The sequence below is a fragment of the Heptranchias perlo genome, chromosome 16, assembly GCF_035084215.1.
Source record: "Heptranchias perlo isolate sHepPer1 chromosome 16, sHepPer1.hap1, whole genome shotgun sequence".
Classification (NCBI taxonomy): Eukaryota; Metazoa; Chordata; class Chondrichthyes; order Hexanchiformes; family Hexanchidae; genus Heptranchias; species Heptranchias perlo.
The window spans coordinates 16614890-16627648 of record NC_090340.1 but is presented as its reverse complement, the minus strand read 5'-3'; the positions used below and the strand labels follow the sequence as shown (position 1 = coordinate 16627648).

The 12759-nt window shown below is 44.1% G+C and overlaps 1 protein-coding gene across 1 annotated transcript in view; it reads left to right on the top strand.

Moving 5' to 3' along the window:
- The window catches only part of LOC137333406 (cyclic nucleotide-gated channel beta-1-like), a 128502-nt gene that overhangs the window by 76158 nt on the left and 39585 nt on the right, over nt 1–12759 (top strand). Inside the window, exons 24-30 of the mRNA XM_067997557.1 lie at nt 551–649; nt 2085–2242; nt 2961–3134; nt 7492–7700; nt 9105–9155; nt 10982–11068; nt 12530–12594. Coding sequence (XP_067853658.1) covers nt 551–649; nt 2085–2242; nt 2961–3134; nt 7492–7700; nt 9105–9155; nt 10982–11068; nt 12530–12594 — 843 coding nt within the window. The remainder of the gene's footprint in view (nt 1–550; nt 650–2084; nt 2243–2960; nt 3135–7491; nt 7701–9104; nt 9156–10981; nt 11069–12529; nt 12595–12759) is intronic.

The following is a 12759-nucleotide window of genomic DNA, read 5'->3' as shown; positions in this document are numbered from 1 at the left end:
GTAAGAAGACATGGAGTGAAAATGTTATTGCATGGCATGGGTCTCACTATATCTCTAACCCTTAGGTCACAAATTGGACAGAACATGCTGGAAATACACAGCAGGTCAATCGTCATCTTAAAAAGACAGGCTAAAATTTCAGCTCTAAGACCCTTTGGTATATATAGGTGCTGTGTATTTTCAGCACTTCGAAGTGTTTGTTCCTTTTATTTGAATATATCTCGATACTGGCAATATGAATATAATTACCAGCTGAAGATATTTGGGCCGAGTGACCAGCTGCTGAGGGCAAACCATTAAACTTGGTCCAACCTGGTTTTCAGTTCCTTTTTGAGAAGGATAGAAACTCTCACTGATTGTCAATCTCTTTCCCACCTCTGGTGTGAAGATGCTGTAGTTCAAGTAGATACCATGTTGATGATAAGGATGTCACCTTTGGTCCTTGCCACGACTAATCTTGCTGGCTCATGGCAGAGCTGGGAGTCCCTCTGTGATGGCTGTTGATTGGCTTTGAACAATGACCTGCCGATTCATTTTCTTTATTGAATAGAAATAAGCCCATCTCCTGTGAAGACAGTGTGGATGAACCATCCCAGGAGTTACCTGTGCAAGCTTGGCACAGCCAAACCAACCTCGAGGCTGATGATAGGTCAGTAAGACTAGATTTACATTGTTTCTTGACTAACAGGTGTTTATAGTAGTTTTAATGGTTGATTTTTTACTAAGTCCTCCCTACAGCTACAGATGCCATTATTTCTGATGCAGCCCCTTCCCCCCATTGTTCAAGGAAGATGTCAAATGGTGCTGGCTGCAAATGACATCAAAAGGTCAGGTTTTCTATTACAGCTGCCCCAGGGTGGGGACAGTGTGCAGGAAGACATGCAATCAACTGCATCTGAGTGGCTGGTCCCACCTGAACACCTGGGTTTGGCCCCTTATGTAAGGGTTGTAGTTTAGAATAAGTATAAATTGGGAGAAGTAGACTTGAAGGGAGGAATGGAGACGGAGAAGTGGAGAGAGAGAGCAGGCAGTAAGGGGAACCTGGGAGCCACAGGAGCGGAGAGAGAGTGGGGTGCAACCGGACAACTGGGTTGGGCTTTGTTTCACTTATGGCCCATTTACCCCACATTTTGCCTGAAGACCTATTGTGTTTATTCAGGGCACATATACAGTATTTATTTAATCAATTTTAGAATCTGGACTCCCTGTTTATTAAATTAATTTCCATCTTTCCCCCTACCCCAGAAGCTGAACACCAGGCTGCATATATTTATTTATTTCATTAATTCCCAGCTGCCCTGCTGCTCAATTCCATGAATAGAGGCCATACAGGAGCAGAGACAGACTCTGGACCAGAAGCGGCAGTAGATACATGTTGTCATCAGGGCTGAGTGGGGCTGGGATGGCAAGTAGGGAGCAGCAACAGGGTCAGGCAGCTATGGGCATTCCCCAGATCAGAGCTCAGAAGTAAAGCAGCAGGGACGGGTGGTGAGCAGGGCATGTCAGCAGGGCCGGGTGGTGAGCAAAGTGTGCCGGGTGGGGCGGGTGGTGAGCAGGGCATGTCGGCAGGGCCAGGTGGTGAGCAAAGTGTGCCGGCAGGGGCGGGTGGTGAGCAGGGCGTGTCAGCAGGGCCGAGTGGTGAGCAAAGTGTGCCAGCAGGGCCGGGTGGTGAGCAGGGCATGTCAGCAGGGCCAGGTAGTGAGCAAAGTGTGCCAGCAGGGGCGGTTGGTGAGCAGGGCGTGTCAGCAGGGCTGAGTCGTGAGCAAAGTGTGCCGGCAGGGCCGAGTGGTGAGCAAAGTGTGCCAATATTTACAAAGAAGGTTTTAATGGAGTGCATGCCCTACACAAGAGATATATATATATATATATATATATTTGTGAATGGACGAGGTTACTAGAATTGCAATGATACTATTCTACAATAGGTTGTATTTAGTACTGTCGTGCAGAGCAGCATTGCCCTTGGGCTAAATGTTAATATAGATGCTTACGGCACTAGTGCCCTCAGGCTACATTTTTAACACTGGCACCAGTCACATCTTGTATTGAAATCCTAAGTGCCTAAATTCAGCTATTCTGTTCAGTTGCCGTGATCAACAGGGCTCGACATCAAGTATTACCAGTGTTATTATTAATGAGCGTCTCCAGGAGCTGGTGAAACTCTTTAAGGAACGAACAGAACGGGTCAAGGATAAACTTGTTGACCCTGACGCATCTGAAGATGAAGAAAGTCCATCTGCATGTAAGTAAAGGGATTGGAGAATTGGGGTCAGGACATGGCGATTGGGATTGGTATGGGGTTGGTAAACAGTATGCAGTGAATGATGATGTGAGATCATAGACTGGCATAACAAGACAGTTTGTCTGAACTACTGATCTTATCAAATGGCAGAGCAGGAACGAGGGGCTGAATGGCCTACTCCTGTTCCTATGTTCCTATGAATTTGCCTCATTAAAGATTTCACAGAACGTAATACCATGGGACTAGGTTACAATGAGTGTGGAGGAACACAGGAAAATGCAGACAGAACAGTAGGGATTGGATGGCTCAATGGGTTAATGTACTCTCCTCTCATTTCTGTTCCTTGGGTTCCAAACCTGGCCAGACTGGTGGGATGAAAGTCTCCTATCTGAGGCCTGCTATTGGCCTAGAAATTCCTGAATTATCCTGCTAGGAATTTTTGTCTGCCCCATGAATGTGCCCTTGGATCTGTCCCAAATCTTGTGGTCAGGGACACTACCCACAACAGCGGCGCCTTGCTGTCGTGTTTCCTGCATTACAACAGTGACTACACTTCAAAAGTAATTCATTGGCTGTAAAGTGCTTTGGGCCGTCCTGAAGTGGTGAAAGGTGCTGTTTAAATGAAAGTCTTTCTTTTTATTAATTTGCTCCATTGGGGAGCTCAAATGTTTCTCACATACTCACAAATAAATCTGACTTTGTTTACTTTATACTACAGCACCAACGAAGAAGGCCCCGGAAGCCCCTCCCCCACCCCCATTGGAGAAAAAGGAAGAAGAGGAGGAAAAGGAGGAGCACTACTGTGAAATGCTGTGCTGCCGGTTTAAAACTACACCTTGGCTCAAACGGATTAAAGCAGTGGGGTTTCCATCCAGCGTTGATCCCTTCAGCAGTAGGTTTAATTGTCTTTGAAAGTGATCTTTGAAACTGTGGTCGTCTGAGCAGTAACTAGCCTGAGCACCAACCAATCTAGTCTGAAAGCTAACTTGTCGACAGGAAACAATCTGAGCAGTAACTGGCCTGAGCCAAATCTAATCAAAGCAACAACTAGATGAACAGGAACTAGCCTGAGCAGTAACTAGTCAAAAGTTTATAGTCTCAGTGATAGCTAGTGAACAGGAGCTAATCTGAGCAGGAGCTAGTCCACAGGATTTCATCTGAGCAGTAACTAGTCAACAAGATATGGTCCAAGTAGTGCTAGTAGTAACTAATTCATAGTATCACTCAAAGTAGGAAATAGTCAACAATAACTAGTCTAGGCAACAACTAATCTGAGCAATAACTAATTGACTGGATCTTATCACATCAGTGTAACAGACAGTAAAAGAACAATGTTTACTAGAACAACCAGTCTGCGAGATGTTAGGTGTGACTTCCATTCATATACAGTTTCAGTTTTGACCATATTGCCATTTATATAATTGTATTAAGTGTGATTCTGTGATGCGATGAGGCAAAAAAAGTGACATTCTCTTGCGACTTGGTTCAAATAAACGCATCTTCTTGTCTTTGCGGTAGTTTCAGCAGATTCCAATATCACTACCAAGTATCAAGAAGATTTTGAATTGGTGACTGTGTGGTGCAGTGGATGGGTACACTGTACTTTGTTTCTGTGACTTGCATTTGAAACCAGCTCAGACTAATAGGAGGAAAATCTCCTTTCTCTGCAGGCTATATGGGCCATAAGTGAAACAAAGTCCAACCCAGTTGTGAGTGAACATAAGTCCATGACACAGAACTCCCCACAATTGGCACTAAACCAGAAAGCAACAAGGATGGCCGGTGTAGAGATACAAATAGCACATTGGTGCAATAGAAGATGCCCTTCTAAGATTAGGATTAAGACTTATTATTGAGGCAGTTCAGAAAAAGCTTTACTCCTCCTCTAACCTTTGCTCCACCCATATGGAAGTGTAGAGGGAGCTTTACTCTGTACCTAACCTGTGCTGTACCAAATTGGGAATGTTTGTCATGGCAGTGGAGAAGGAACTTTACACTGCATGTAACTCATATTATACTTACATGGGAATGCTTGACAGGGCAGGTTGTAGAGAGCATTAATCTGCATCTAGCTTATGTTATTGCTAATCTGAGAGTGCTTGGTGTAGACACTAGATGCAAAAAGTGGAAAAATGCTTAATTCCAATCACTGCTATCTCACACCTTGTTGCACAAAAAAATCCCAGTTCCCCGCCCCCCCCATAATAAGTAGAATTTTTTTTTTAAAAGTAGCACGCGATGAACAAACTCCATCTGAGGAGTGGAGGAATTTTAATGAAGACTGAACATTAGAATGGAGAGTATGTCTAGACAACCTGGGCAAACCTTAGTGCATCAATCTGCCATTTTACATTTTACAACTCTGCATTGTCACTTCACCCTTGCCGCAGTCATTTACCATAAAAAAACATCATTATACCATTTCCTGGGCTCTCACTGTCAGGATATATATATCTGGCCTGTAGTTATGTGGATACATCCACTGCACACATCTGAACTGCTCACACTCAGTTTTCTTCCTACTTTTTTATGCTGAGATTGTGTTTCAATCGGTAGTTTATTTCCAGGAACAAACCTTTCATTTACAGTTATGGTTTAATGCAGGTGCAGAATCTTTGGTTTACATCTATTGGCCACTTGCAAAGCCACAATGCTAGTGTGACCTACGTAACATTCATGCATCATGTGAGAAGAGGTCTGACCCTAGGTCTCTAGCAATGTTACTCTGTAACCAGCTCCATGGAGTTGAACACACTGGCTCACCTGTGATGTACTCTCCATCTCCCTCCTGTGGGGAACTAACTGCCCTTCCCTCTGACTGCTTGGCTGAGATCAGGGAATGCCTGTATGGGGAAACCATGGTGGCTAGGGTACTCACTGATAAGCTTTACCAAAGAAAGAAGATATTCTTTCCCAGTCCAAACCAGGTTAGATGATGTTATGTATTAAATTATGTCTTCTACACAGCATTTGGAAAAAGAGACCTACTCTGGGGGCAGGGAGTTAGTGGAGCTGAACCATTTTACAGTGCTGGGTCTCTCCAGTGCTGCAGTACAATCTCCTGCGTATCCTCGATTTTCTTCGCTCCACCATTGGCAGCATTCCCTCCCTAAACCTCTCCGCCTCTCTACCTCTCTCTTCTCCTTTAAGACACTCCTTAAAACCTACTTCTTTGACCAAGGTTTTGGTCACCTGTCCTAATATCTTCTTTCGTGGCTCGGTGTCAAATTTTGTTTGATAACGCTCCTGTGAAGCGCCTTGGGATGTTTTACTATGTTAAAGGCGCTATATAAATGCAAGTAATTGTTACAGTGTTTTGGCCCCAGTATTGATATTGAAATTTTAGTGCCTGTGTAAACATACTCGGTACACAGATCATCTGCTGTCTGCAGATTCAACAGGCGATATCCACTGACAGGTCGTGCTGGCATGAGTCCGAGACAGTGCTGGTATGTAGCCTGCCCTTAAGGTGCTGATTGTACATGTATAATTCTGAGCACATGTATTGCCCAAGATTCATTGCATAGTGGACCTCAGATTTCACCCTTTATTACATACAATCTGATTTCTAGCACATTTTCCATTATTTTGTTAATTACCAGCAATGAGAACATCAGCTAATTTTTATTATACTTCCTAGCCTATGGACACTGGGGCCAGTTGTAGCAAACCCAACTGTTGACCTGCCTAACTCAGCACAGACTGGGAACCTGACCTGGGACTTTCCTTGCCTATATGGCTATGTTCCACCCAGGGCGGTACATTTACCAATTGAGCCACCGGGAGAGCAACAATATAGTTAACTGAAGGCAACTACTTAACCAAAACAAGTCTGAATGCCATCCCTAAATTCTGCCCCCTTCCCCTGTCCCATACACCCTGCACAGCTGCTTGGAGAGTTGACCTTATGTTTCATTCAGATTCCAATCTTGCCTCTATTTTGATAGCTAAACAAGTCGCGACAGCTCATTCTATTCCAGCAACATTATTCGATAAACTGTAAAATCAAATTTCCACTCTTGAGGATTCTGCAGTCTGTCTACTGAATACTGTAAACTTTCAGTTAAAACTTGCACGGCCTGCTATTGCACCAGCGTCGTTGCCTTGAAGTTCTGGTTACCCCCTCGTCTTCTTGAGGCTGAGGCCTGTGACCTGAAATCTGTCCGGCGAACGGGCATTCCTCCATTGGCACTGTTGGCTCCTGCCTGCCAGGTGATGCTCATCTGCTGGTGATGTGTTAGGTTGTGTTTATGTAAATGTCACATCTCCTGTGTTGATGGTTGTAGTGGTGCTTGCTTTAGTGTTAATGGTGGTGGTGCTCACACTAGTGTTGCTGATGTTTGATGCTATGGTGGTGATGGTGTTGGTGCTTGCAGGTACTGTTTTGTAGACCAATTAATCCAGGTTCATCTGCAAAGAGAAGGAAGATATTATCACGTCTTCATAACCATTAAATATCACAGCCAGAGATGTTTATTGACATGTTGCTGTATCAAATAATGAATGGCATGTACATTCTGTACTGTATTAACTTTATTTCCAAAGCACTCAGCAGAATCAGTTTGACATGTGCTAAAGGCAGCCTACTTCCACTTCTGTAATATCACCCATCTCTGCCCCTGTACCACACACACATGCTAATTGTAGTAGAGTCCTCCTCACTGTGGTGGTTACTGCATAACACTGCATACTGCTAATGTGCTGTGTGCTGTGATTTAAAAAAAATTAATTCATGGGATGTGGGTGTCGCTGGCGAGGCCAGCATTAATTGCCCACCCCTAATTGCCCTTAAGAAGGTGGTGGTGAGCCGCCTTCTTGAACCGCTGCAGTCTGCGTGGTGAAGGTTCCCCCACAATGCTGTTAGGTAGGGAGTTCCAGGATTTTGACCCAGGAACGATGAAGGAACGGCGATATATTTCCAAGTTAGGATTGTGTGTGACTTGGAGGGAAATGTGCAGGTGGTGTTGTTCCCATGTGCCTGCTGCCCTTGTCCTTCTAGGTGGTAGAGGTCGCGGGTTTGGGAGGTGCTGTCGAATGCATTATATTACTGCTGCTGGTAAATTAAAATGCACCTTGTCAGAAAATGCCAATCTTTGTTGGTTCAGTGCTAACTGAGCAGGGTGACTGAGATTACTCTGTTACATTGTATTATCAAGTAATAGGTTATGATTGGGTTTCACTGCTAGTTATACTGTATTCTACAATATTGAGTCTGCATGTAACGCAGTTATTGTTGTCTCCTATAATAGATCCATCGTATGTGCTGTGGTTATTCATCGTGGTGTCAGCCTGGAATTGGAACCTTTGGCTAATCCCTGTGCGTTGTACCTTTCCCTATCAAACACCTGATAATGTCCACCTATGGCTGTTGATGGATTATTTATGTGATCTGATTTACCTATTGGACATGGCTGTTTTCCAGTCCCGTCTCGAGTTCGTAGAAGGAGGAGACATTATAGTGAGTAATCATTTCAATTTCTTCTCTGCCATGTGTCACCCGTTTACAGCTCTTAGCTTCTCCCATCAATGGCATCGGCCCAATCTATACCAAGGCTGGCCATCAGTTCCATATCATCCTTCGTCGTATCCGACACTTTAGCAAAAAGCAATTTTTCTTCCTTTCAGGTAGCGAGGACCAGAAGCAACTCCTTAACATAGATTCCAATTGCATGATCAATTCATTCATTCCAGACCACGGGTGAATATTCACTTTAACGCTGGACGGACAACTGGCGGTAGCAGATCGTCCACCCCTCCTGATATTCATTCCCATTGAGTTCAGTTGGGCGAGGTGTAAAACAGGGGATTGAACCGCTACAGCCCATTTTCTGCCTAGCATTAAAGTGAAAATTCACCCTGATGTGTTTCAAAGGTGAATATTATCCACACATATATTAAAACTCCTTTGAAATACAATAATCAGATGCAAAGTCAGTGTTAATGCATAGTGTAAGTTGTCCTTTATTAAGTACTGTATCTGGCCACTTTCAGGAAATGTTCATGTTTTTAATCATATTGTGCTTTGGAAACAATTAATTCTTTTAAGGTCGAGGCCCCTCTGCATTTCAGATGTGAGTTTTGCGGTTGCCCAAATCTGGCTCTGTTCTTCTGGTGGAGTCATAGAGCTCCCGAATCAGGGAATTATGAATTAAAATTCAACCTAACCAGCCCTAAACGTAGAACTGAGAGCCACACCTCAGCTGCTCCATGGAATTCCACCTTCTGACCCAGATAGATTTGAATGTACTTCACACATGCCTGTCCCTTAATAAATTGGCAGCATGAGGAAATGAGTAACTGTAACTGCACAATTGCCCTTCAGTTGATAAGGTCATGAGGCAGATATCTCCAACTTGGGCAGCACCCACTTCGGAGGGTCAATGGGGCCTGTGAGGAGGCATTTCAAGAAACTTATGGGTAAAAACCATATAACAACCCAGAAGTTCATGGTGAGTTGTTCGAGATATGACATTGAGTGGGACCTAGGCACCAGGCAACATTGAGCTGCCCTCACACAGCATTGTGCATGGCATGCTGGGGAGAGGCAGGGCAACAATGTCAGGCACCAGCAGATATGAAGGGCTTGTGCCTGCCCAAACGTTGCCACCGTTTTGTTAATGTAACAGAGACTTAAATCCATTTTAGAAACCACTGACAGCCAAGAAAACTGAGAGTGCGACGGGGGACGGCGGGGGTGGGATTGCTGCAGGGGGGATGGAGAACCTGCCTCTAAACTTAACATCTTTTATTTGGACCACTCCTTCAGTGCCTGGGCTCCACTAGACTCCATGCAACTGAAGGGAAGTCCAATTTTTTGGTACACTGATGGTTGCTGGTGTAATTGTGCGCTTCTGTATTCCAGACAGTTAAGAAGCTTATGAGAGAAAACTACATGACTACTCCGAAATTCAAGGTGAGTCGTTCCACTCGTGAGGCTGAATGGGCTTCACCGTGCAGTCTTTGAATCAGTCGCCACGGATACTGCAGCTAATCCCGTCAGAGATTAGAGCTGCTGACAAGCTCGCTGTGATCACGTGGAGAATTTCCCACCGCCTCCCCGCCAGTTTCTTGGCCGTATTGGTGCGGGCAGATGTGGGAAATGCGTCTGGGGCCCGTCAGGCCTGACTCCCTGCCCGTTTCTGCACTCAACGTATCTTCCAGTGTCACTTCTGCTGGGTGCCAGGAGTCCCTCCCCCGACCAAATACAGGCAGGGACATTTAAATAAAGCAATAATGACAGAGTGACGCTTTCTGTTGTTGTCATCTCAGTAATGTGGATTCTAGTCACATCAACATTCAATGAGTGTCCACTGTTACTGGACAATGGGAAATGAAGATAAAGCTTTAAATCTCAATGCAGACATGATAACTGAATGAAGCACTTATTGTTGGAATTTGGCAGCAGCGGAGGAGCCAGTAACATTAGCTTAGCCATCTGGCCCTTTAAACTGCTGCAGGCATCTAATTCCTGCAGCAGCAGCTAATTCCCACCCCGTTTCCACCCTCCCCACCACGGGTGGTGAGCTGCCAAGCACCGAGGGATGTGGAAATACTGGAAGGAGCCTGCCAAAAACACTTTTTATGTGTTGGTCCCAGGAAATTCACATGGGGCAGCGCCATCTCAATTGCCAGGTGTAAGTCCTGCCCTGCCACACTTCTAGGAACATAGGGACAGGAGTAGGCCATTCAACCCCTCAAGCCTGTACTGCCATTCAATTAGATCATGGCTGATCCATATCCTAACTCCATTTACCCGCCATTGATCTATATGCCTTGATACCTTTACGTATCAAAAAAAATCTATCGTTCTCAGTCCCGAAAATGTCAGTTGATCCAGCATCCACAGCCTCTATGGAGAGAGAGATTTCCACTACCCATTGTGCAGAAATGTGCTTCCTGATTTCACTCCTGAATGGCCTGGCTCTAATTTTAAGGTTGTGTCCCTTGTTCTTTCGGTGCTTCCGGCATGAGTTGGTGGCCTTGTGCTATCATCTGTCGACAGCTGGTGCAAACACAATGAGGAGGAATAAAGTTCAGAAGATGAACTGAAATATCTGGTGAGAAAATACTAACTGAAGTGTGTAATCTTATGTTTATTGCTTCACTATTCTTTGTGTGTGCGATGGTAAAATCTCTCGCTCCTTGGAAATGACTGCTGTTAACTAACAGAATCATACAGTATCTGTTGACTGAATCAATAGCACAGGCTCTTCAGCAGTGTCAAACTGGACCTCCATCTCCTATTCAGTGTCCAGCTGAACAGCCAGCTCACTGGCAGTCGTTCCTTCGATCCATTCTAGAAACAGTTCTTCATACAAAAATTCTTAAAAAAGATTAGTGAGAGATGTGAAAGGTTGTGTACCTCAGTGTATTCTTCACCCTCATGTTAACCCCCCCCCCCACCAATAATCTTACTAATTAAATGATTTTGCCTCTTCTGACATTCCTCACCTGATCATGAGAGAGGTATGAGTTGTTCATCACTACAGCATGCTCCCATTCATTCAGTGAGTTGGATCAGTCCTCAGCTGGTTTATAGTTGGGTGGAGAATGACCTTACCCCCTCTTTATGTGTCACTAGCTGGGTGAGCAAACCACATTGAATTATACATCCAGAACAAGCCACATCCCTGAATAAGTTTGATGTGTGAGAGGGAAAGTGAAATCTTCAAAATCAGGAAGGAGAAAACAAAGGAGAAAAAATTAATCTAAATGTAAGCTTTCTGATTCTGTTTCTAGATGGACTTAGTGTCTCTTTGTCCCCTGGATGTTTTGTACGTTATACTAGGTTTCAATCCACTATTGAGGTTTCCACGCCTCATGAAGGTGAGTTTGCTTGGTGTTTTCTCCCCTCATTGAAGCTTATCCTTTACTAGTTATTGAACTGCACCAAATGGCTTGTTGCTGAATTAATACTACACTAATTTCAGCATTGCATTTAATAGGAGTTTAGTAGAGGGAGACGTTTATTCAGATTTTATAACCACGAGTTCCAATGTCTCCAGAGGCACAGGTTTAAAACGACAATAACTCATAGAAGATGATACGGACCTTGAGATGGTATCAAGAGTATCGTCCGTGCTTCAATACAAGGAGGAGTCATTCAAAAATAAATAATTAGAAAGAAAGAAAGAAAGTCCTGCATTTATATAGCGCCTTTCACGACCTCAGGATGCCCCAAAGTTCTTTACAGCCAGTGAAGTACTTTTGACGTGTAGTCACTTTTGGAATGTAGCCAGTTTGCATACAGCAAGCTCCCACAAACAGCAATATCATAATGACCAGATCATCTATTTTTAGTGATGTTGGTTGAGGGATAAATATTGGGCCAGGACACCGGGGAGAAGTCCCATGCTCTTCTTCGAAATAGTGGCCGTGAGATCTTTTACATCCCCCTTAGTGGGCAGGTGCGGCCTTGGTTTAACGTCTCATCCGAAAGACGGCGCCTCCAAACGATTTTCCAGAAGTGACAACAAACATTGAATGAATTTAATCCACATGTGGTGGGCATATTCACACTGATGGAGTGACGATACAAGTCGCATTTTCCGTCATTGCCGCCTCAGTCAGATGCAAGGAAGACCACCAAGCATCCAGCGTTTGCTACAGGGGATTTAAAAATTAAAAGGCCCTGTGAAGGATTTCAATGAATCTCAGGAAGATCGATCACACACCCAACCCGTGCACATTTTAACATCATTTTTAAAACTGGCCCGCCTCTTCCACTGCCCTGGAGACAGCTGGACCTGTTCCACTTCTGCAGGTGCCCAAGACCAACTTCTTCCCATGGAACCTTACAGCACAGAAGGAGGTCATTCGGCCCATCGTGCCTGGACCTACTCTTTGAAAGAGTAATCCGATTAGTCCCACTCCCCTGCTCTAAACCCATAGCTCTGCGATTTTCCCCCTTCAATTATTTATCCAATTCCCTTTTGAAAGTTACTATTGAATATGCTTCCACCGTCCTTTCAGGCAGTACATTCCAAGTCAGAACAACTTGATAACAATTCGGGTGACCCAGGAAGATTCGCCAACAATAGTGGTGGTTAAGTTGGGTGATTATGAAGTCTGCCACACTGACTTTGTGTCAGTTTTTGCAAGAATCTGAATTGTATTTTCTTGAATGCGTTAAATAGACATCATCATGGTAGTTACGGTCTGGAATGTTACTGAGTTAGTATTGTAATTACACTTTGTTACTGTTTTTGAGTTAATACCATACTAGATACAGTATGGAGTTCACAATGATATTACATGAATTAATGTTTCATTAATCTTTTATAACAGTACGGGAGCTTTCTTGAATTTAGCGACAGACTGGAAGCAATTATGAGCAGGGCCTATATCTACAGGTACGTAGCACTGATTATAGTGTTCAGGCAGATGTTTTGTTCCAGGTCTCTGTAATATAATTATATCTTGGGATTGTATCCTGTATGACACATGATACTAAAATACTGCACCTCATGTGACACAGAGGTACGTGATAATGGCTTCTGTGAAACAGGGGTACCCAA